The following is a 26603-nucleotide window of genomic DNA, read 5'->3' as shown; positions in this document are numbered from 1 at the left end:
TATCATAATATACTGGTTTTGTTAAAATAAGGCATCCTACTGCCACATGCCTGAGAACTGTCGTAATAAACTTAGAAATCTAGGATGCCGAAGACGTGAAAGACACTCCATCTATGTATACCTTATACAGCATCCCTCGACTCCCATATATATCTTGGAATGGGAGGGAGGTGGGGAAATAAAATCTGTAAGATTCAGCATCTACCTATAAAAGAAAACAGATAATGTGGAGACTCAAGACGGATAAAAATTACAGAAAATAAGCTATGTTTTCTTTGTACATCTGAATTAACTAAATCAACTCTGCCATACCAAAATACAAACAAGCCCCAAATTTTGCATTTTATTTTACTTTTTGCTATCTCCCATAGCACCTTACATAGCAATGGATACACATAAGGAACTACTAAATTCTTTCTGAAAAAAAAGTAAATTTTTAGAAAAAATCAGAATTATGGACCCACTTATAATATGTATGATAGCATGTAATTTTCCTTTCTTCCCCTACAGTTATTTGAAACAAATCTAAAATTTTACCCATTTGCACCTTGCTAACAACCATAAAAATCTGCAGTTCTTCAGTTGTTTTCTAAGTCTCCCTCCTCAAACTTTTTCTTGAGAAGGAAACTTAGATCTAAGTTTCTCCATTTTCAGGACCAAAGAGAGCTCATCTCAAAATTACAGAATTAAAAAAAATTGAAAACAGGATTGTGTAATCCAAAGTAAATTCTTATTAAAAGGTGAGGGGACCCTGATACCTAGAAAGGTAAAGTATTTTGCCTAGAGGCACATATCAAACCCGGAACTCAAATACCCTACACAATAATACTGGCTCTCCCTGCCCCTCTCCCCACTTTCAAAATACACACTTTCCCCCCTCACCCTTACTTCCCTTATTGTACTTTGTAACCACTTAGCCATCCATCTCAAACCTAAGACAGCAACTGATCAAACTCAAACGAGAAAGAAATCACCCAAAGGTCGAAAATCAGAGAATCATTAAACTGCCGGTTTTATCATTTCCATAAAGTGATAAACAAAAGAGAGCGGAGAGAATTAAGAAAGGATACTTTTTCAGTCATCTCAACAGCAGCTAGGGAATAAAAACACGTTTTCCTTGGGGAGAGATTATGCTGAGGGGACCAGATACAGATACAAAAGGTAATTCCCCTTGGGGTTTCTTCTTTTTCTGTGTTTGTGAGATGTAAAAAAAAAAAGAAAACTAAACACAACCTCAACACATTTACTTCTCTCCTTTTCTCACATATTATTTCCCCAAACATTATACAGACCACGTCTCCAAAGTAAATTGACCAAAGGTCTATTGCCTATTGACCAAAACGTTTTCAAGATTTAGGTGACTCCTCTTAGACTACGATTAGGAACCGACTCCAAACTTCGGTTACCAAGCTCCAAGCTCGGTAAAGTGGATCTCCAAGGTTTGCAAATACCCTCAGCTTGACTAAAGGGCACAGAATCTCTAGCGCTCCCTACAGCTCAGACTTTGGACCTACCTACCACAAAAAACCCAAGTTACAAAGATTGGCTACCTCGCTCTACTTTTTTCCGCTTTAAAAAATCGAGCGGGGGGCGGGGGGCGGGGGGGGCCGAGGTTGAAACGGCGAACCGAAGGATTAATCACTTCTCCCCATTACATCAGCAGCCCCCGCCCTTTCCTCCGAGCACCTCCTCTCCCAGAATCGTCGCTACGCACTAGCGCTCTCTTCACCCAACCCCCGCTCTATTATATGCCCTGATACCTCCCCATTATCACCCGCCCCACCACACTCCCCCTCTCCTCCTTCCCCCCTCCTTGGCTGGGGAGGGAGGAAACCCGAGAGAGGAAACAGGGCGTTGAAGGAAGGGACTTGGCGATAAGAGCAGAGGCCCCATTGGCCCGAAGGTTGTATAGGCGCCTTCCATTGGCTGCTTTGCCGGAATCCCCGCCCCTCGACTTCCCCGCCCATTCGCCCCTCCCCCGACGCCCCGCGGCCCTCCCCCGCGCCCCTAGCCAGCCCCGCGGCGGGGAGGGACCGACTGGGCGAGTGGCGGCTCCGGCGGTGTCAATGGCTCCTCCTGCCACGGAGCAGCAGCAGAAGCAGCGGCGACGGGGCTGAGGAGGAGAAGGAAAGGCTCCTTTAAGGAGGAGTTACGACGACGCCTCTTTTTCCCCCTATCTCCTCCCTTCACACTCATTTCCCCTTCGCCGAGGAGAGAAGGGGGGGAGGAGAGAGAAGAGGCCGAAGAAAGAGAGAAAAAATTCCTCTCAGAAATCTCTTTCAGGGGGTGTGGGGGGGAGGAAGAGGAAAAAAAAAAAAGAGCCGGGCGCCCCCTGCTCCCTCCCTCCCTTCTCTCCCTCTCTTCTCCTCCTTCTCCCTTCCTCACCCGCCCGCCCACTCCCCCCGCCGCCGGAGACGCCGCTCGGGAGTCGGCGGGACCGGGGTCTGTCTCCTCAGCCGCCGACGCCGCGCTTCGCCTCGGGATCCCCAGGCGGGCGGACGCCCTTTCTTTCTTTCTCTCGCTCTGCCCGTCTTTCTGTCTCCGTCCCTCGCCGCCGCCCCGCCCGGCGGCCTCGGCCTTCCCCGTGCGTCAGGCCCGCCCGCCGGGCCTCGCTCGGTCTCTGTCTGTCTCCGCGGGCCTTTCTCTTGACTCGGGGTCTCGCTCGCTCCTCCGCCCTTACCATCTCCCCTTCCTCTCACCCCTTTTCCTTCCTCCCCCCTCTCCCCACCCCCTTCTCCTGCCCCGGAGCTCGCGGTGCGTGTGCGTGTGTGTGTCCCTCCGCCGACGCCGCCACCTCAGCCCGGCAAATGAACTCCGTCCGAGCCGCCAACCGGAGACCCAGGCGAGTGTCGCGGCCGCGCCCGGTGCAGCAACAGCAGCAGCAGCAGCAACCCCCGCAGCAGCCGCCGCCGCAGCCGCCCCAGCAGCAGCCGCCGCAGCAGCAGCCTCCGCCGCCGCCGCAGCAACAGCAGCAGCAGCAGCAGCCTCCGCCGCCGCCACCGCCGCCTCCGCCGCTGCCCCAGGAGCGGAACAACGCCGGCGAGCGGGGTAAGGCCGCGCTCCCTCCCCGCCGCCCGCCGGGTCGGACGCCCGGCTGACCGGGACCCGCGGGAAGGGAAGCCGGGGCGGGGGCGGCCTGTGCGCCCGGGGGTGGGAGACGGAGGTTGAGCGGAGGCGGGTCCCCCGGTGCCGCAGTGTCAGCCCGGCTTGGGCCCCGGCCGGCAGGAAAAGCCGCGGCTTCCCGACTCGCCCGGGCTCTAGCTCAGGCCGCGCTTTGTTTGGTTTCGGGGGCTTGGCACCCTCTCCCCCCACCCATCCTTCTGGCTTCTCGGCTCTCTCACGGACCCCGCAGGAGTCTGTTGGTGGGTGGGGGAAGAGCGAAGGGTGGGATTTCCCCCTTCTCGGCAGTCTTCCACGGTTTGGTCTCCCGTTTCTAATAGGAGGTGGGGGGAGCGGCTGGGAGTGATCGGGTGGTTGGGGCTGGCTGGGGAACTTGTTTTTCCCCCTTTTCTCTGTTAGCCTCCCCCTTCCTGTGGAGGAGGGGAGAGGGGGACTCGGAGTGGTCGGTGGTGTTGGCCGGGGAACTTGTTTCCCCCCGCCCCCTCCCTAAGTCACGGGGTAGGGGGAGCAGCTTCTCTTCTCCCAACCCCACGATGTTTGCTGCGCAGTTTGGCTTTAGTTACAGAACCCCGGGGAAGGACCCGTTAAAGCAAGACCTTTAAGTAAATGTAGAATCCATCGGCCATTTCCAGCCCCCTCCCTCGTGTGCAGTGCAGTTACCCTTCCGCTCTATCTACACCCCTCTCGCCTGTCCCCCCGCCCCGGCGTACCCCCAGGCCACTGTGTTACTCCTCCATCTCCCAGTGGGATTTGAACGCCCCTTCCTTAGAACTGGCCCCTCGGGAGAGAGAGTGTGTGTGCATATCTGTGTGTGTATGTGTGTGTGTGTGTGTGTGTTGTGTCCAAGGCCTAGTGAAATGTGTCATTTGGACTCAACTGTGCAGTTCTGTCTGGTAACCACCATTGTCTAAGGGCTGAGGCTCCGGAGGGTTGGATTCTTGCTTTAGCAAAAATAATGTTCAGTTCTACTTTGAAGATGTGGTTATTTGGGGAGGTTCAGGAGGTGGGGTGTTGCACCTTGGTCTCCAAATGCAACTATTCTCTTTATTAGCTGCTCTCAGTGGGGGTGGAGGTCAGTACCGTATTTATGTATACGGTTGTTTTAAGGAGGAGGAGAATTGTTAGGAGACATTTTGCGTGTTTTCGTTGGCGGATTAAGGTTAATTTTATGTGCGTTGGTTGTCACACCTCCTTTGATTAAGGGAATTAAGATTAAATGCTTTTTTAAAATTATACATTCTTTCCTTAAAAATTGTTTTATTGTTCTTGATCAAAATACTTAACAAATGAAAGAGGGAGATGATAATCTGAAAAAATAGTTTAAAGGGTTTTCACTAGTCACTGCTACAGATAGTCCTTGTGAAAGCAGTTTTCTATATGTTGCTTGAAAGAATGTGATGTTTCAAGCCAGTTAGAGGTCTTGTGCAACATTATTGGTAATGTGTTTTAATGATTCTTGGATACATTTATAATTTTTTTGTAAATTAAAAATATTTGTAGTTTCAACATTTCCTTTTACATTTGCATATCAGGGTTCTCCTGTGTTCCATTCAAATAATATTCAAGTCTCCTTCCAGAATTGGTACTATATGTAATAGAGTTGACTATTTTTTGAGAAAACAGTAACACTGGATTGAAATCATAATACGGATTCTATTGCTAGAAGTAAGCTTTTCCAAGATGTACTGATTTGTTAATTTACGTTAACAGTGGATCAGATCCTTTCAGCCAAACTTAGTCTCATTGTGTAGTTTTAAATGTTAATTCTGAATCTCCTTTTCACGATTTGTGTGTATTTTCAAACTTAGTTGAGGTCCTTATATCTTGGTCACTTTTCTTCATTTGTTTGAAATTATTAGCTTCTAAAGTCTATTTCCTTTTGAAGTAAAGTGACTTGGTAGTTGGCAGTCACATGCTGGAGTGTCATTTTTCTTTTCTTTGATATCCATAAACTGACTAAGATGTTCATGAATCAGAATTTCAGTATGTGCCCAACCAAATGGTAAATCATATTCACTGTAGGGTTGTTACTTTGCTGCTGCTGGTAGGAACTGTTCTGGAGATTCTATGTTGGCACAGAGGGGGAAAGAACTTGCTGATTAGCCTTCAGGGAAAATGCTGTGGGTCTCAAAATGAATGAAACATTAAGATGAATTAAAAGACTAAAATAAAAAAGATTTTGCTAGTTTTATGTAAAACATATGTCATTCTTTGAAAATTGGCATTTTGATTATATTTTAAATGTACAGTTCTCATAATGATCAGAAGCTAGTAGCCAAGAAGAATGCTTTTCATTTTAACAGTTTTATGGAGTATGCAAAGTGTCACTATTTCTGGTTTAAATAGGAAAGGTTTTTTGTTTGTTTGAAAATATGCTGGGTTTCATAATTTTGACAAGGTAATGAAGGAACTACAGCTAATGTTGTGCGTGTGCATGTTTTACTTTTTACTAACTTTTAATGGATATGTAACTCTTGCATTAGAGTCTTAGATAGAGTTACATAATAGTGCATCAGACAGCTTTCCAAGTAGGGAATTGAAGTGAGACTGTTTCAAGGCAACGTAAGTTATTTCAATCTATATAAAAGAATCACTTATTTCATGTAAAGGGTGGACTTAAGGCTTTTATAGTAATAAAAGTTATAGGATAGTGTATTTTTTCAAGCAAAAATTCTGTCAGAACTGGTTTTTAGTTGCTTCTTTGCCTTCATGTTAATTAGTCTAAAAACTTCCTTGACACCTCCTTTGTATTTGAATGTTTGTAAATGGCCAATGTTTAAAGAAGAAAGAAACAGCCTGATGGAGCGAAATCTTATGAGGACTTTTCAAAGCCTTGCTTGGGGGAGATTTTCTTACACCCCACATTGAGAAATAATCAGCCTCCGTGTTTCATGGAATGCTTTCTTCATTCATTTTACCCGAAATGGTCCACTGTCTAAAGAAGGAATACAAATCATGAGCATTTTTAGGCTGTTAATTTAAAATCCTGAGTTTAGGATTTCACATACCACTTTAAGCTGGTAGAAAATAATTTCTGTTCCACATAGGGACCCTTTGATAATATATTGCAGATTCAGTGAAACTGAAAGTAGTGTGGGGTTGGATTTTATATATTCGTTTTCTTCTAAAATCCTAAAAGGATTTAGTTTTTGTAACTTGTTCTGCTGAATTTATCTTGAAATCTATTTGGTAGTCTTTTTTTAGAAGTATGTATGAGGAAAGCTTACAAGTCTGCAGAAGTGCTATGTATTCTGAGCATTTTCAGTTTCTAGTTGTTAAAATTGATTACTTTGAATAGGTATTAAATGCACGTGATTTAAAATTCAAAAGTCCCTTTCCTAAACCTGCCTTCAGCTACCAAATTCTCCTACCTGGCATCAGTCTATTGATTGATTATTATGTCTGCTATTAATTTCTCATTTATTATGTTTTAATAAAAGATGGAATTTGACTTCTGAAAATCTTGATATGGAAGTTTTGGAAAATAAGTGTAATTTTCTAGTTATTGGGAAATTCATAAGATTGAAGTGCTGAAATTTTAACTGTGATCATTTATAGTTCAAGAAATGCAATGAATACAATATATTAATGGATTTTGCTATTAACTTCTAGGCTGAAATAATTATATAGAGTAAAAATGTAATCAGTCTCTTTAATCCCATATTTGTGGGATTAAAATCTCACCTGTTATCCTGGAATTATAGTCTTTTTTTTTTTTTAAGTGAACTTTTGAAGTAGTTCAGTATGTATAGTATTACATAAAATATTTCTGATGTAGCTACATATTTATTATATGCAACAGTCAGGAAACTCCTTAGTGTTCTATTCATGCGTGCTAATTATACTTTTCTGTGGGGTTTTAGCCCATTATTTTACCTTCGGGTTCTTCCTGCTGCATACAGAATGAGGAACTTCTGCAACCTTTATAGATAGAAGAGTTCTGGACAACGAACCTGATTTTTCCTCTTTTAGGAATTATGTACTGTGGGTCACTGCTCTCCCATCTTGTGGCTAAACCTTCAAAATATTTACATGGCCTTAGAAGAGAGATGCCACTCAACTGTGTCTGTATGCGTGTGTGCATGTGTGTGTGTGGCCTGTTTCTCAACACTTAGAAATTATTTGAGGAATAGAAATGGGATAGTGACAATACTGTTGTTAGAGTTCTGCTGATAAGGCCTAAGGGTTGTCCCTATACTGTTTGTCTCTTTCATTACTGGAAAGTCTGGCAAACCTGAGGAAAGGCCAACCAGCTTGGAGACCTACCGGGTAAGGCAACAAAGACCCAGTTAGTGAGGACCCTTGAACTTAAGTTTGGCAGAATTCAAGGCTAGTGAGTATTTTATCAGTCTTTTTCTATTTGTTTTAATTTTGAAAATAAACAGTCTATAGTAATGAGTTATTTCAACTTGAGGTCTCTTATTGTTCCCTCTTTTATTCCTAACAAGTTACCCTTATTTTGTATCTATCTTGTCCCATTGGTCTCTGAAGGGTACTCTGTTTTAGACCTTCCATTTCTCAAATTTATCAGTCATTTAAATTACATTCTTGTCTTCCAGAGAACTCTGTTTAATATGTGAGGTTGTAAGCAAGGTACCCCCAAGTGGCAGTTGTTACCCTCTGAAAATAAAATTATAAAGAAGCAAAATATAAGGGATGAGACAGTTGGGGGTAGTATGATGGCTAGAGCTCAGAGTTAGAGCTAGCTAGATGTGGGTTCTAATCCTAGCTATACCAGTAGTGAGCTATTTGACATGGGGCAAACAATGTAACCTCTCTGAGCCTTGCTTTATGATCTTTAAAATAGGGACAGTAACACTTGTCTTAGCAGTAATTGTAAAGATAAGAGATAGTAAAGTACCTAGCATATGGTAGATGCTCAATAAATGGCAGCTCTTTTAAATATTAAAAATAATAGTAAGGAATTGAAGCAGCCATTTATAAAACTAAACCTAAGAGATAAAATGCGTATGAGTCGCTAAAGAGTTTCCGTCATATCCCAAAATGCAGTCTGGGTGATGTGGTATAATCTCAGAGAAACTGATTTGCAATTATAAATCACTAATCTTATATCTAATGAATTGAAATATTCTTTGAAAAAAGAATAAGAAAATGGAAGAAATGGGTATTTGGAATAATAATAAACAGTGACTCTGTTTCTTCTTACATACTAGAGTCTGTGCCAGACACTTTTCTTATATACTGTCCCTCTTAGCAATTCTCTACGATGGCTGTTAACGTAGCAGTGAATACGCTTGGTAAGTAGCAGAGAAGAATTTCGAAATTGATTTATATCACCTGGTCTTTCCATAAACAGGGGAAGATACTGAAATACATTTGGCAGAATATCTCCATCACTTTTACAGAAAGGAATAACCTAGCCCTTGCAGCACATCAGTCCCCTGTCTTATCCCATCTTTTCTGTCGGAGGCAGATACAGTAGTCCGATGCCAATGATTGTTAAATCATTTGGTTTCATGTTTTCTGAGTAGCTTTCTGATCATAATTTTACCTCATGTACATTTGTCTCCAGATGAGATTGCACTGATTGGCTCACATGTTTTTCCAGTTTGTTGATGAGATCACTAAGCACTCATTGTGCAAAGAAGGGTAGATTTCCCTTGAATTACTCATAAGTTATGAATAAAGGGTGTTAAGTCATTTTTTAGTTCATAGTTATAGACTGGACTGTTTCAGGAAGGAAAAAAATGTGAGTTAAATTAGACTTCAGTATGAATTTTGACAGGTTTGTAGACTAAATATCCTTTTCTTACCATAGCTTGGTGTCTTTACATGCATAGCTTTGGGTTTTTATATAAGTTTGGTTAACACAAAAAATGTGCTTAAACTTAATCCTTAGAAAATAGAAAAATGAAACTAAGTGACTTCCTTTACATAATTTATTGTAATTGAAGGCAAATATTGAAAATATTTACTTTACTTTGAAAATGAATGCGCTGTGTATTTTTTTATTTTAAAACACCCCAAATAAGCTAGCGTAGTTAAAAGCAAATGCAAATCATTTAAGTTAGTTGTTTATTCTCCCAATTTTTAAAAATCTAGTTGTCAAGTGTTCTGCCCTTCTAACAGATGGAAAATTGTATGACTGTGTTCAAAAAAGGAGAAAACATTCCCTCAACTGGTGGCTAAACCTTAAAAAGCATTAATGGGACTTCCCTGGTGGTCCAGTGGTTAAGACTCTGTGCTTCCAGGGCAGGGGGCACGGGTTCGATCCTTGGTCCGGGAAGTTCCGCATACTGTGTGGTGTGGCCAAAAAAACCCAAAAAAATCCAAAAAACATTAATGTATACTTTCACATATCATTAGAGATGAGGTGCCATTCATCTTTTTTGTGAAGAGAGCCTACTTTTCTCTTTTCTCAAAGCTTAGAAATATTTCTACTGATAGAAATGGAGTAAGAAACTGTGCTTTAAAATTATTTTTCTGGTAACAGTGATAATCTTAGTTTCACAGTTTTCCCGTAGTGTACACTCAGCACTCATATGGTTGAGTTGGGTTGTGTCAGAATCTTTGATTGCTGCAAGTTTGTGTGGAATTAACTGGCTACTATGTGGATTCACCCTTTGGCATTGGTTTCTTTAGTACCATGTGTTGATAACTGACTTGCATGAGTTTAGCCTTTACTGGTTTGCTGACTCTACTTGGATTTAGATATGAGAATTCTTTTTGCACTCAAGTATTGATTTTGTATCTTGCATCCATAGTATATAAATATATATATAATGTGTGTATATATGTGTATACATATATACATATGTATGCGTAAGAACACATGGCTTTATGAGACTCCTAACGCTTAGGAGGAAGGGAGTGGGGAAAAGGAAAGGCGTAGTCACCTGGTATAGTTTTGAGGGTTGGTGTGTATATATATGTCATTAGTAATTGATCTACTTTTTTGAAAAAAGAAAAAAATAACAGGCTTTAAGGAAAATTAGAAGTGAGTAGAATTCAACAATGGTAAGTAGGAGTCACTCAAGTTTGTATCATGGCAGAGAAGATCAAACAAGACTTGTTTAAAATAAATGGAGATGGGTGAAGACACTATATTTTGAAATCTAGTATTTTTGGCAAACCAATTGTATTATAAAAGAAATTGTGGAATTGCTCATTTTCCTTCTTTATATAGAAGAAATTTCTTATTTACAGTTATTTGTTAAAAGTAGACACAGAACTTTGAATCACTGTTGTACACCTGAAACTTATATAATACTGTACATCAACTATGCCTCAATTTAAAAACGTAGACACAGCTATTCACAGTTGTGTGCGAATGACTGATATCTTTGTAATCCTTTGAAATATATTTGCATTTTAAGAAACTGATTATTTGGTCAAATTTTCATATTTTAAGCTCAGTAAAAGTAGGAGAAATAAGCAATTTGGAGAAAGACTTTTTGGGTAGGAGTGCTCCATCAGAGGCAAAATGAGCTCATCAGAGGATGGGGAGAGTGGAAGATTTTTGTGAGAATCACTTACCTTACATATTTATTTTTCCTAATCGACTACTTCTGAACCTAAAATTTGTCTAAAGTTTCACTTTTTCTTCCCCCCAAAAGAGTAATTTTGAGTTGATGGTTTGGAGAAAAGAGAAAGAATTTGAGCAGGTACAAGTGACAGTATGTATGGGTCATTTACATTAACAATGGTCATTTGATTAGAAACCGTCTATATGTAACTTTATATATCTACATGTGTATGTACTATATATATAACTACATATAGTTATTTAAATTGTAGAAATAACTTTTATTAGTTTATTTTAAGATTTATTTATTTATTTATTTTTGGCTACATTGGGTCTTAGTCGCGGCCTGGGGGATCTTCTTTGAGGCACATGAGACCTTTAGTTGCAGAACGCGGGCTTCTCTCTCTAGTTGTGGCATGTGGGTTTTCTCTCTCTAGTTGTTGCGCCCGGGCTTCAGGGTGCACGGGCTCTGTAGTTTTCGGCATGCAGGCTCTCTAGTTGAGGCGTGTAAGCTCAGTAGTTGTGGTGCGCAGGCTTAGTTGCCCCAGGGCACGTGGGCTCTTAGTTCCCTGACCAGGGATCGAACCCACATCCCCTGCATTGTATGGCGGATTCTTTACCACTGGACCACCAGGGAAGACCCTACTGGTTTTTTCCAACTTAAGGTTTTGGTGAATGTATACAAGTGCACACAAATCACTGATGTACAGCTTGATGACTTTTCACAAAGTGAACATATCTGTGTAATCAGTAATACCTAGATCAAGAAATAAACTACCAGCATCCCAGAAGTATCCCCCACCCCCACCAGTGCCTTCCCACTCACTACCCCCAACCTTATCTTTCTAACTGCTTGAATTAGTTTTACCTGTTTTTGAACTTTAAATGTAATCATCTAATATATGTGTATGTATAGCTGATTCATTTTGTTATAAAGCAGAAACTAACACACCACTGTAAAGCAGTTATACTCCAATAAAGATGTTTAAAAAAATAATAATAAGGGCTTCCCTGGTGGCGCAGTGGTTGAGAGTCCGCCTGCTGATGCAGGGAACACGGGTTCGTGCTCTGGTCTGGGAAGATCCCACATGCCACGGAGCGGCTGGGCCCGTGAGCCATGGCCGCTGGGCCTGCGTGTCCGGAGCCTGTGCTCCGCAACAGGAGAGGCCACAACAGTGAGAGGCCCGTGTACCGCAAAATAATAATAATAAAAAAAAAACATACAAAAAAAATAAATATAATCATCTAGTATGTATTCCTGATTGTTTGACTTATTTTGCTTAATATTTGTATGTCAGTTTCATCCATGTTGTTGCTTGTAGCAATAGTTCATTCTTGTTGCTGAATAAGATTACATTGTATGAATAAATTGCAATTTATCCATTCTACAACTGATGGATATAGAGTTGTTTCTGTATTTGGCTGTCAGGAATAGTGCTGCTATGAGCATTTTATATTTATCTTCATGAGCACATATACACGTTCCCTTTAAGTTTTATACCTCAACATATGCCATATTTATCTTTTCCAAGGACAGAACTTCCATTTACTTCGCAAGAAATGGAAGATAAAACAGCTTTAAGACAGATATGAATATGGCCTCTTATAATTATGTTGTTGAAACTATTTTATTTCAAATATTAGTGTTTTTCTTAAATTTTTTGATAATTCCACTTATGTATCCTTTAACAGTTCGGTATTAGGCAGTTTACCCATCAACTTAATATGCTTTAATTTTCCCCAGAGATCATAGGTTGGGTTATTTTGAGGAGAGGGGAAATCTTTTTTATATTCAGGGATTTTTAAAACTACTGTGGACCTTAATATGTAATTCTGAGTCTTAAGTCCAAAAACTGTTGTTTCTTTTTGCTACTGCCATAATTTTGTTTGTCCTTTTTTGTTTGGAACCCTGTTTCTTACTACTTTTTTAAACTTATCCTTTTAACTCCTGTGAAAATATTTTGCTATTGTTTGGTCAGTTTCATTTTATTTCTTGTTTTTCTGCATATATTGATTATCCTTTGTTATCTTACATTCAGCTTATTTATAAATTATAAAACTTTCACAGAAAAATTGGGGCACATTTTGCTCTCAGAGTTGTTTTTTTAGTCCTTGTCTACATCTCTTCGTTCCTTTCATATAGGAAGGTGTAAAAGTGCCTCTGCCAGCATCATCGATAAGTTCTTCCTGAAGTGAAAGATTGTGCTGAAGTGCTAGTGATTTATAAGCTTGTATACCCTATGATACAAGTATTCCCTGAGATTGACAGATGGGCTCTGTTCTTAAAGAACTACTTGCTTGAAACTGATGATACAGTAGCCTCAGATACCAAAGGAGTAAGATTTCATTATTTCATGTCTGCTCTTTCAGCACTTAACAGTCCAGTGTTAGTACTAACAGTTGTTCTTTCTTGTCTACAACAAGCAGTGTGGAGAAGACTGTCACCTTCCTTTACATTTTTTTAATTATTATTTTTAACCATAGCCATAGTCAGTAAATGTTGCTTGTTAAGTTTGGGAGGGATAAGGAGCCTGAGCTTTTTCAAAGTGGCTTATTCTTTTTTCTGCAGTTGTTTCTTAATCTCATTTCTAAATTAGAAGATTTTAAATAAGCTGACTTTTGAGATGGTCTGAAACTCTTTCTGTATCATTTGAGTTACCAGTATAAATAAGTGAGGTCTGAATTTGGGTATTACTATACAGATATATTTCTTGCTTTGATGGAACTTAAAGTTGAGCTAGAGACTGAATATAAATAACATCTGAGATCAAGATGACTTGAAATAAGCGTGTTGGTATTATTTTCATTGTCTTCTGGTACATATTTTTTTAAGAATGAATATGTGTGTGTGTGTGTAGGTGTATGTATCTGGAGTTTCATTTGTAACCTTATCTTTAGACTGTTTGCTGAGACCATACTCTCTTAGAGAGTTTTCAGTTAAATGCTATTAAGATGAAGTTTTGTTATGACTCCCTACTCTTCGGTTTATGTTTTACCCTTTAATCATTCATTGAATTACCTTTGTGCCACACTTAGAAAGTTGTTGCAGCTTAAACATTAAGCCAAGTTATAGCGTTTCTACGTAACTGAGAAAGAAGCACGTGCCTAGTGAAGGAAATTACCCACAGAGTTGGGGTCATTCATCTTGTTTTCATAGTATTTGCCCTTCTTCATTACATTCATTGTTTCGCCCGTATATGCAGAAACTGAGAGTAGGTTAAAGTTACATTATGTTGCTAGAATTTAAGCTCAACTGCAGAAATAATACAACACTTTCGGGTTCTTCATAGCATCTGTAATCCCACATACCTAGTAGTCGTAACTCTCAGGATGCCGTCATAGATTTTTCTGATTCTGTCTTAGTATCTCTATTGCCACATCTCATGGGGAACCTGTTCTCTACTTCTGAATTACTTGGTTTGAGAACCTCTTAGCTGAAATCTTTAAAGCTGAAAAACTGAGCTGGGAGATCTGGATGTAGTGAGCTTGTCCAGGGTTTGTAAAGTTTACATACCAATCATAGACATACTTTGATAACACACACATACACACAGTGAAACTGGGAATAGGCACTCTTGATATTGTGAAGTGTCTAAAATTTTTTGGTAAAATGTTAACAGTAGTGTCTTAGGATGGTGGAGGTGAGATGACTTTTTTAATTCTTTCTATAATTCTTTGTTTTTCGAAGACTGTATATGGAATCTGGAAGGAGGGAGGTTTGTATTTATTTTAAAGAATTTAATAGTTCTGATTGTGGTGTGAACTCATTCTGCTTGGTTTGATGACATAGTCCCCACGTGGGTCATTTTAAATATGAATAAAAGCTTAAAACTACATTTTTCAATGCTGTAAGTGTGTTTTAAGTACTTATTAATTTATGGACATTTTGGGGTTTTGTATTTATTATAACTTTAGGATAGTAATTGGCTAATATCATATATAGGAAATGAGGATAACCGATGATCAGGAATTCAGAATTAAAAACAAAATTTGATATTTGGAACTTTGAGCCAGTGATACTGTCTTCCCAGGATAAGTTTCTGACTGTAGATTATGGTAGCAAATACATACAAATAATATTTTAATTACATGCCTGGCTGAATGATGGAAGATGGAAATTAAGTGTGCAAATGAACTGCATAGTTAGGGGAAAAAAGATTTATTATTGTTCACAACAGATGGCTACTTCCTCTGTATCCTGGTGGTGTGGATTCATGTCTATTTGATAATTTTATACAGGGGGACTATTTTGTTTTCATAAAACTGGTGTTAGCTCTGAAGAAATTAACGGCTATCAGTTTATTAAGTTCAAACAGGGATTGCTAAGGGAAATTGTTTCATTGTTATCAGTTTTTTAAAAAGCCACATTCCTCCCCTTCTAAGATACTATATTCTAAGAAGTTTTGGACTGTGGGATCTAATGTGTTTGGGAATAAATAAGAACCTGGCAATGTCTTTCAAAAAATAGGGGCCTTTGAAGTTAACTTTAGTAATTAGATTGGGAATTAACTTATCTCACACTCACCTGACTAGTCTTCTGATTATCTTTATAAACCCAAACCAGGAGAAAACAAGCATTTTCCTCTTACAAAATACACTAAAACTTTCATTGAATGAGGTGAACTGTTTGGCTTTTTTTTTTTTTAAGTAGGGGCTATTAATATGGTTTAGGGCAAATCAGTCATTAAATGTAGATTCTAGATAGTGATCAACATAGTTTTATGAAGAGCTGATTACAGATATATTTAAAGTGTTTTTCTGAAGTAGTGACTTGGTAGCTGAAGAGGGAACAGGAACAACAGAGCCAGGTTTAAATAAAACACTTTATTCTTTTATGAAGCAGTCATACTGATGCTGTGACAGTTGGGGGAACTTTAAGTTGTATTATATGGAAGCTACAACTTGTAAAAATAGTGCTAGACAGTTGCAAATAGATATTTACTAAATGGTTGTTTCTTTTTCCCTTCACCTTCCTTTCCTGGACTCAAATTTGTTCACATAATCACTGATTTAAATGACCAAGCATATTAACTTCATTGATAATTGTTTTAAATGTGATGAGGTTGAGTACTTGAAAAACCAAAAATAGAAATCAAATTACTTTGAATAGTCTGTTAAGAAAAAATGAACAAACATGCTTTAATCTTTGTAGAAATAACCAAAAAATGAGCAGTAGCTTAGAAATGTTGAGCCAGAAGTAGCTATAGCAGAAAGTGATTTGGTCTGTAGTTGAATGAATCATCCTAAAGTGTGTGTGTGCGCATGTAAACACAGGAAGTTGTGTCGTAGTGATGTTGGAATGGTTGAAAAAAAGATTTGTCTATTAGAAAAACTTAAGTGTTATTCTAAAGAGTAATAAGCTAAAGGGCAAATTAAGAACTTTCAGGGAAAGTAAAAAAACAGTCACTTTTAAAATTGCATCAAAAAAAAATTAGGAATAAACCTGATCAAGGAGGTGAAAAACTATGCTGAGAACTATGTAACATTGATAAAGGAATTGAAAATGATTCAAAGAAATGGAAAGATATCTCATACTCTCCATTTGGAAGAATCAATTTTGTTAAAATGGCCCTACTTCCCAAAGCAGTCTACAGATTTAATGTGATCCTTATCAAATTACCCATGACCTTTTTCACAGAACTAGAACAAATAATCCTAAAATTTATAGGGAACTGTAAAGGGACCCAGAATTGCCAAAGCAATCCTGAGGAAAAAGAACAAAGCTGGAGACATAACTCTCCCAGACATCAGACAATACTACAAAGCTACAGTAATCAAAACAGAGTGGTATTGGCACAAAAACAGACATATGGATCAGTGGAACAGAAACGAGAGCCCAGAAATAAATCCACATACCTACAGTCAATCTTAAACAAAGGGGGCAAGAATATACAATGGAGAAAAGACAGTCTGTTCAGAAAGTGATGTTGGGAAAACTGGACAGCTGCATGTAAATCAGTGAAGTTAGAACACTCCCTCATATCATGCACAAAAATAAACTCAAAATGGCTTAAAGACTTAAATATAAGGCATGATGCCATAAAACGCCTAGAAGAGGACATAGGCAAACATTCTCTGACATAAATTGTACCAGTGTTTTCTTAGGTCAGTCTCCCAAGGTGATAGAAATAAAAGCAAAAATAAATAAATGGGACCTAATCAAACTTAGAAGCTTTGCACAGCCAAAGAAACCATAAAACGAAAAGACAGCCTACAGACTGGGAGAAAATATTTGCAAATGACCCACAGGGCTTAATTTCCGAAATACACAAACAGCTCATAAAACTCAATAACAAAAAAAAAACAAGCCAGTCAGAAAATGGGGAGAAGACCTAAATAGGCATTTCTCCAAAGAAGACATACAGATGGCCAACAAGCACTTGAAAAGGTGCTCAACATCACTAATTATTAGAGAAATACAAATCAGAACTACAATGAAGTACCACCTCACACCGGTCAGAATGGCCATCATTTAAAAGTCTACAAATAACAAAAGCTGGAGAGGATGTGGAGAAAAGGGAACCTTCCTACACTGTTGGTGGGAATGTAAATTGGTGCAGCCACTATGGAAAACAGTACGGAAGTTCCTTAAAAAACTAAAAATAGAGTTGCCATATGTTTCAGTAATCCCACTTATGGGCATATATCCAGAGAAAACTCTAATTGGAAAAGATACATGCACCCCAATGTTCATAGCAGCACTATTCTCAATAGCTAAGACTTGGAAGCCACCTAAATGCCCTTCAGCAGATGAACAAATAAAGAAGATGTGGCATGTATACACAATGGAATACTATTCAGACAAAAAAGAATGAAATAATGTCATTTGCAGCAACATGGATGGACCTAGAGATTATCATACTAAGTGAAGTAAGAGAGAAAGATAAATATCCTATATTATCACTTATATGTGGAATCTGAAGTATGACACAAATGAGCTTATTTACAAAACAGAAACGGACTCACAGACATAGAAAACAATTTTATGGGTACCAAAGGGGAAAGACGGTGGGGAGGGATAAATAAGGAGTTTAGGTTTAGCAGATACAAACTACTATATATAAAATACACAAACAGCAAGGTCCTACTGTAGAGCACAGGGAACTATATTCAATATCCTGTTATAAACCATAATAGAAAAGAATATGAAAAAGAATATATATATGTATAACTGAATCACTTTGCTGTACACCAGAAACGAGCACAACATTGTAAATCAACTATACTTCAGTTAAAAAAAAAAAGAATTACTTTCACATGGTTGAAAATAAGTCTTAAAAGAAAAATGTTGCTCAGTTATTTTTCTATATTTTCAGAAGATGGCTAGAGAAAATGAATTTAAATTAGATTGATGATCTATACTGGTGGAAATAACATCTCACTAAAGACTATGTACTTTTCTTTGGTGGTAGCTATTATTATTAGATATTTAAATTATCTTAGAGATAGTAAATTAGAAATTATAGAATGTTGGAAATAGAACCATAGTGCCAATTCTTGAGGTTTATTCACTTGCTCAGGTTAGAATTAGAACACAGGTTTCCTTACTCCCAATCAATGATGATGGTGTTATCTGTTTTTTTAATATAGATTTATTATTTATATATGTTTTGGCTGCGTTGGGTCTTTGATGCTGCGTGTGGGCTTTCTCTAGTTGTGGTGAGCAGGGGCTACTCTTTTTTTGTGGTGGGCAGGCTTCTCATTGTGGTGGCTTTTCTTCTTGTGGAGCACAGACTCTAGGGTGCAGGCTTCAGCAGTTATGGCACATGGGCTCAGTAGTTGTGGCACGGGCTCAGTAGTTGTGGCACACGGGCTCAGTAGTTGTGGCACACGGGCTCAGTTGCTCTGCGGCATGTGGGACCTTCCAATACCAGGGCTCGAACCTGTGTCCACTGCATTGGCAGGTGGATTCTTAACCGCTGCACCACCAGGGAAGTCCCGGTGTTATCTCTTCTTTTTCTGGAGTTTCATTATCATTTTTCAGTTTAGTGATTTGTTAAACCTGTTGATCTGATAAACTTCTCTGTAATTCCTTAGTTGAACTAAACAAAATTAATTTTTTTTAGAATACTTCTCTTAGTAACTTAAAAAGAATATGCAAGTAAGATTTTAGCTTGTTTTTTATTGGTTGACTTAATTTTTTTGTTGTTGTTTTGTTTTGGCTGTGACTGGTTGGAATAAATATTGATATTATTCAGTGTAAGGTAAACCATATTTGACAATAGATTAATATGTTGATTCCCAGTGTAACTGATTTCAGATGTGTAAAAACTGGTTAATGCTTTTGAAGAGGTAAAGCTTTTTTTTTTTTTCCACTACGAATTCAAGTGTCCATTTATGATACTGGTGGTATTTCAGTCAATAAGGAAGTGATTTACTATTCACTAAATAGTATTGAGACCATTGATTATTCATTTGGAAAAACATTCAGTTAATTTCCTACTTTGTACAATAACAAGAAATACATTCCAAATGATTAAGGAGCTGAAAATTTTTGATTAAAAAAATTTTTTGGTAGTAAAAACATGTAGCGTGAGATCTACTCTTCTAACAAATTTTTAAGCGTACAATACAGTATTGTTAACTATAGGCAAGATGTTGTACATCAGATCTCGAGAACTTATTTATCTTTCATAACTGAAACTCTATACGCATTGAATAGCAACTCTTCATTTCCCCTTCCCCCTAGCCCTTGGCAGCCACAATTCTACTCTCTGCTTCTGTGAGTTTGACTATTTTAGGTACTTCATATAAGTGGAATCATATAGTATTTGTCCTTCTGTAACAGGCTTATTTCACTTAGGATAATGTTCTCCTAGTAAGAGCTCAGTGTTTTTTAAAAATCTGAGAAGAAAGTACTCTTTTTCCTAAGCAAGGCCAAAAAAAATCCAAAAGTCATTAAAGAAACATCAGGAAATTGACTATGCAAAATAAATTGAAAGATCTATGCAAGAAAGGTGAAAAAACAAAGTTAAGGCAAATGAAAGACTGGAAGAAAAAAATTTACACCTATCCAACATACAAACAATTAATATATATGAGTCTTTATGAAAAAAAATTTAGAGATAAAATATAACTTATTAAGCTGAATCCTCTTTTAAAAACTATCTGCCATCCCATTCCCCTCCGTACTCTGACCCTTCTCAGAAATAACCACTGTCATGAATTTGACAACCTGTTCATTTCTTTTTAAAAATATTTTTACATGTATGTGTGCATCTCTAAACATTCATGGTTATGGTTGTTGCTGTGGGAAAGTAAGAGCTTGCCTTCAAGATGTTTATGGCTCAGTGGATAAACGGAAATATGAAATATTCTCTCAAAAGACATTTAATGTGTGCCAAGTGAGTGGTATAAATCATGAGTGCCTGGCACTCTAGAAATTTTTAAACGGTTGCTAAATGAATTAATGAATACAGAAGTATATGAAACTTAAAGAAGTCAGTTCTTTTCTCTTCCTCTATCCTACTCACCAGAGGTAACTGTTAATTGTGTTTGTGTGTGTTTGTGTTTACTTTTGAGTTTGTTTAATGCATGTGTATATAAATACACATACCTTTTTTAAAAAATAGATTTATTTATTTATTTGGCTGCATTGGGCCTTTGTTACTGTGTGCAGGTTTTCTCTGCGGCAAGCGGGGGCTACTCTTTGTTGCGTTACGCGGGCTTCTCATTGCAGTGGTTTCTCTTGTTGCGGAGCATGGGCTCTAGGCGCGGGCTTCAGTAGTTGTGGCACGTGGGCTCAGTAGTTGTGCTTCACGGGCTCTAGAGCACAGGCTCAGTAGTTGTGGCACACAGGCTTACTTGCTCCACGGCGTGTGGGATCTTCCCGGACCAGGGCTGGAACCCGGAACCCCTGCATTGGCAGGCAGATTCTCAACCACTGTGCCACCAGGGGAGCCCCACATACTTTTTTCATTAAAAAGAAACCACACTGTATGTGTTAATTTGTAAATTTTTCTTTTTACTTAAATACATCTTGAGCTTTTATTTTTTTTAATAACAATATAAAAAGTTACCTCATTCTTTTTTAGTTGAATAGTCCATTATGTGAATGTACCACAATTTATATTAAATGTACCTCTATTGATTAACATTTAGGTACTTTTTTTGCTATTATAGGATTTCAGTGTTGTACAAATGTCTTTATATGTTTATGTCACAATTTCAGTAGTTTCATAAAAGTGAGTTACTGAGTCAAAAGAATATTTGCATTTTTCTTCCAGTTTTATTGAGATATAATTGACATGCAGCACTATATACATTTAAGGTGTATAGCATAATGATTTGACTTATATACACCATGGAATGATTACCACGGTAAGTTCAGTGAACATCTGTCATCTCATATAGTTACAAAATTAAAGAAATAGAAAAAAAGTTTTTCCTTGTGATGAGAACCCTTAGGATTTACTTTGTTAACTTTGATATATAACATACAGCAGTGTTAATTATATTTATCATGTTCAATGTTACATCGCTGGTACCTATAAGTTTGTATCTTTTGACCACCTTCATCCAGTTCCCCCTTCCCGACCCCCCCCACCTCTAATAACCACAAATCTGATCTCTTTTTCTATGAGTTTGTTTGTTTGTTGAAATATAATAGACCTGCAACACTTTGCTAGTTCCTGGTACCGAATTTGTTTTAAAAAAGTAATCCCACCGTAAAGGAAACTAGTCTGACGGTTAAAATGGTTTGGAAAGACTTCTCAGAGAAAGTGGATACTTTAACTAGATCATGAAGACCAAGTATGTCACAGAGGAAAGGGAAAAAATAACATTCTTAGTAAGAGGAAATGGGCTGGACAAAGGGCTTGGAAGAGTTACCGGGACAGAGATTTTTTACTCTGTCCTCATACTCTGTTCATCTCTCAGTTTACTTTATGTTGGTGTTTCTTTTCCAATGAGGAAATTAAAGTGGAGTTAGTCACTCTACTGTCTTCAAGGCTTTACTCTACCACCTGTGGGTTAATCTAAATCCTATAGCCCAGAATTCAGTCTTTAACACTTTGGCTGCCTGTTTTTCTATGATCTCTTGACAGACTCATCTACATACTGTTCTTGAATGAACCATACACGTTGCTAACCTGTATGTATACATACACATACACACACACTGTTAGAAAATTTTGAACTCAGTGGTTGTTGGACTTATGTATTTGATCACTTCCTTTTTACCCCCATGCCTTCTTGGTAGTTACTTATATCCCAATGTCAGGTGCTTGCTGTCATTTACAATTGTTGGTAGGGCCATTTATGCTTAATGTGTGAAGGATTATTGGTAAAGATTTGATAATATTTTATGTAGTAAGCTCATTTTATCTTGTTCCATGCCCTGAATGTTTTGTTTATAATACTGTTTGGCAACAAAGTTTCTGAAAACTCACCAGAATGTATTTTCCTTATTAATAGATATCTAATATCAGTGAAAGGACTTGTAATACACAATGGAAATTATGTAGAACTTATATATTAAGCATAACAAGAAGAAAATGTTTTTGAAAGCACTTAAGTAGCAGTTAGCTATCTTGATATCCATGGGAAAACAACATAAGGAATTTTTATAATAATAATCATTATAATTACTATTTAGTAGTTATAATATTAATAGCCATCAGTTATTGATCACTTTATTCCAAGTAGAATCCATGACTTTCTGATTAAACAGCCTGAATAAAGTTTGAATTACTATATTATGCTATTATCAGTAATCATTATCTCCCATGTATCACTTTTTTTAATATATAAATTTACTTATTTTATTTTTGGCTGTGTTGGGTCTTCCTTGCTGCAAGCAGGCTTTCTCCAGTTGCAGAGAGCAGGCTTCTCACTGCGGTGGCTTCTCTTGTTGCAGAGCACGGGCTCTAGGTGTGCAGGCTTCAGTAGTTGTGGCTCGCAGGCTCTAGAGCGCAGGCTCAGTAGTTGTAGCTCACAGGCTTAGTTGCTCCGCAGCATGTGGGATCTTCCCAGACCGTGCTCGAACCCGTGTCCCCTGAATCGGCAGGCAGATTCTTAACTACTGTGCCACCAGGGAAGCCCCTCCCATGTATCACTTTTTAAAAACACATATTTCTAGGAAATATTTGTTACATGAAAATGATCACTAATTGCACTGCAGTTACCTGCTTTTAGAAAGCAGGGAGTAATGACTAATCAATTATGCATTTCCCAAGAAAACTTTGAAAATTCAGACAAGCATAATGAGAAATTGAAAATTAGCAACAATGAAACAGACTAGAGAAAAAACTTACACATTTCTTTTCATTTGCTATAAATATAATACATAGAAATACATGTAGCATTATATATTTTCATTGGAATAATACTGTATATAATTTTGTATTTTCCCTTATTATTCAGCGTATCATTTTCCCGCTATAAATATGTATGCATGTATGTATATATTCTTTAATGGCTGCATGCTGTATTTTATGTATACTTGAATTTATTTGATCATTCCTCTACTGTTAGGCAGGTTCCTTCTAATTTTTTTCCATTATAAGTTACACTGTAAGGAGAAATCATCAGGATCGGCCCTATGAGTTCCAGCATTGAGATTCCCCACCTTTCCAAAGACAACAGTGATAGATTAAACATGCACACATAGTTAATAGTCAGACTTCTGGCATGATTATAGCTGCATAATTCTACATCTTTCCCCTCTAGAAGTCATAAAAATTAAGAATAAGAAGGAGAGGGCTTCCCTGGTGGCGCAGTGGTTGAGAGTTCACCTGCTGATTCAGGGGACGTGGGTTCGTGCCCCGGTCCAGGAAGATTCCACATGCCGTGGAGTGGCTGGGCCCGTGAGCCATGGCCGCTGAGCCTGCGCGTCTGGAGCCTGTGCTCCACAACGGGAGAGGCCACAACAGTGAGAGGCTGGCGTACTGCAAAAAAAAAAGAATAAGAAGGAGAAAATAAGAAAAATACTTCGACTTTCATTTTCAGTGAACTGAAAGATATAAAATGTAGACTCCAAATTATGTTTAAAGGCTATCAAAAGTATCTTGAGAAGGAGCAGAAGGTGCGAGCTTAAATATATTTATTGAAGTTAAGGGTTCACCTTGAAGTTCAAAAGCTAAATCTCTTGTTTGTGATGACAGGGTTGGTGACAGAAATACCTGGTTTGATTCAGAAAAGAAGAAAAGGTAGAGCTACATTTACACAAAGCAGTATGTACAGGAACCAACTTTTCTCCCTATTCTCTCTAGCATCAAAGGAGGAGAGAGTCTTTGGACTGTGACGTCTGTCCTTCACTCCACACCCCCTCTCCCCACCCTTATTCCTGGAAGCTATGTAAACAGCTGGTTAAGGAAAAATCCAATTTATTTTTTGATGACAAATACAAAAGAGGCTGACATGGCAGCAGAACTTCCAAAGAACGAAGGACCCTGATTAGAAAAATATTGCTACAAAAATATTGCCACATGAAAATTGTGGCCCACCATTTAACCATACTTTTCTAGAGTTGGAAAAACGTTTAAAAGTTCTTCTACAAAAAAAAGAACACAAATAAGAAATGCAGGAACTCAGGGAAGAAAGACAAGGAAGGCAACAGGAGGTGATTAAATGTGAGATAAATTTTCAGAAAATGACAGAAAAGACAATAGATCCAACACACTTAAAATTAAAACTCCTATGTAAGAAAACCAAAACAGTGCAATAGAACAAATTTTTATACGTACAGTTAAAGCCTAGCTGAACTGAAATGTACCTATTGAAAGGGCACCTGTGCCAGGGAAAACTGACCAGAATGGTCATAAAGATAAACAAAGATTCCTTTGGACAGCCAACTACCCTCCTCATCCCCCCTACAAAGTTCTTTACAAGGGTTTGATGTTAGGCTGGCCTCAGATTTCTGTACAACATTCAATACCAGAAGATGGTAGAGCAACGTTTACAAGATAAGGAAGCAGAGTGAGAGCCAAAGATTTCATATCCAGTTATGCCATTCATCAAGTGTGAAAGGTATAAACAGAACTCAGCGAATACTGTATATACATGAGCCCTTCTTGAGGAAACTGTTAAAGTATAAACTTCAGCCAGCTGAGAGACATCTGAGGAAAGGATTGGTTGTAACCATTGGGAAAAAAAAAAAAAATATATATATATATATATATATATATATATATATATATATATATATATATATATATAAAAATAAATAACCCTAAAGCCTAAAACAAGTGTGGAGATTATGATGATAGATCATAATGTTATATACCTTGATGATGTAGAAATGATAAAAACTAATAAAATTTGAGAGAAGGAAGTTTATAGATTACCTCATTGTAATTAGTGGTAGTCAAAACAGTATTTAAAGAACATAAATCAAGTAGAAGTATAAACATGTTTAACACTTCAAAGGAAATGCTAAAGATAATACTATAGATTGAATTAGGTAAGGGGAGGAAGAGGAAACATGTTTAACATTGTTCTTATTAAGGGACTAATAGGTATTACCTTAAAAATATAAAAATCTAGTGGAATTCTAAGTCATAATATGAAAGTTAACCCTTAGAACAAAAATAAAACCTTACTAAATATTGAAAGAACTACAAACCTATCAAAAAGAAAACATCTTCTGTTGAAAGGATATTCATATACAGCCACACATGTAACAAAACATGGCAGTACTAAAACCAAGCGTATCTTTTATATAAAAAAAATATAAATAGGCTTAACTCACCTTAAAAAGAAGATTTTCCGATTGGATTTGAGGCAAAATGAATTCTGTAGCTTATACAAAGTATATACTTACAAGAAAATGATTGTGAAGGTTAACATTTTAAAAGATGGAGGTTCCTTAAAAAACTAAAAATAGAACTGCTGTATGACCCAGCAATCCCACTACTGGGCATATACCCAGAGAAAACCATAATTCAAAAAGATACATGCAGGGACTTCCCTGGTGGCACAGTGGTTGAGACTCTGCCTGCCAGTGCAGGGGACACGGGTTCGAGCCCTGGTCTGGGAAGATCCCACATGCTGCGGAGCAACTAGGCCCGTGAGCCACAACTACTGAGCCTGCGCGTCTGGAGCCTGTGCTCCACAACAAGAGAGGCCACGATAGTGAGAGGCCTGCACACCGCCATGAAGAGTGGCCCCCACTTGCCGCAACTAGAGAAAGCCCTCGCACATTTAACGAAGACCCAACACAGCCAAAAATAAATAAATAAACAAAATTAAAAGAAAAAAAGATACATGCAGGGACTTCCCTGGTGGCACAGTGGTTAAGAATCCGCCTGCCAGTGCAGGGGACACGGGTTTGAGCCCTGGTCCAGGAAGATCTCACATGCCGCAGGGCAACTAAGCCCATGTGCCACAACTACTGAGCCTGTGCTGTAAAGCCCACGAACTTCAACTACTGAGCCCGTGTACCACAACTACTGAAGCCCACACACCTAGAGCCCGTGCTCCGCAACAAGAGAAGCCACCACAGTGAGAAGCCCAAGCACTGCAACAAAGAGTAGCCCCCGCTCGCTGCAACTAGAGGAAGCCTGTGCAGTAACAAAGACCCAGTGCAGCCAAAAATAAAATTCGTTAGTTAATTTTTTAAAATTCCCTTTATTTAAAAAAAAAAAGTTACATGCACCCCAGTGTTCATAGCAGCACCATTTACAATAGACAGGATGTGGAAGCAACATAAATGTCCATCAACAGAGGAATGGGTAAAGAAGATGTGGTACATATATACAATGGCATATTACTCAGCCATAAAAAGGAATGAAATTGGGTCATTTGTAGGGGTGTGGTTGGACCTAGAGACTGTCATACAGAGTGAAGTAAGTCAGAAAGAGAAAAACAAATATTGTATATTAACGCATGTATGTGAAATCTAGAAAAATGGTATAGATGATCCTATTTGCAAAGCAGAAATAGAGACACAGACGTAGAGAAGAAATGTATGAATACCAAGGGGGATGGGGTGTGGGAGGAATTGGGAGATTGGGATTGACACAGATACACTATTGAGTATAAAATGGATAACTAATGA

The 26603-nt window shown here is 38.4% G+C and overlaps 1 protein-coding gene across 1 annotated transcript in view; it reads left to right on the top strand.

Annotated features, from left to right (window-relative positions):
• Positions 1-2807: 2807 nt before the first annotated feature.
• The window catches only part of FBXO11 (F-box protein 11), a gene marked incomplete at both ends in the record, with an annotated part of 98380 nt that continues 74584 nt past the window's right edge, over positions 2808-26603 (top strand). The window contains one exon of the mRNA XM_082852350.1: positions 2808-3048. Coding sequence (XP_082708476.1) covers positions 2808-3048 — 241 coding nt within the window. The remainder of the gene's footprint in view (positions 3049-26603) is intronic.

Source organism: Leucopleurus acutus (assembly GCF_964270905.1).
Source record: "Leucopleurus acutus genome assembly, chromosome: 12".
Taxonomy (NCBI): domain Eukaryota; kingdom Metazoa; phylum Chordata; class Mammalia; order Artiodactyla; family Delphinidae; genus Leucopleurus; species Leucopleurus acutus.
The sequence above is the reverse complement of the archived record's forward strand: the minus strand, read 5'-3'. Positions and strand labels throughout refer to the sequence as shown.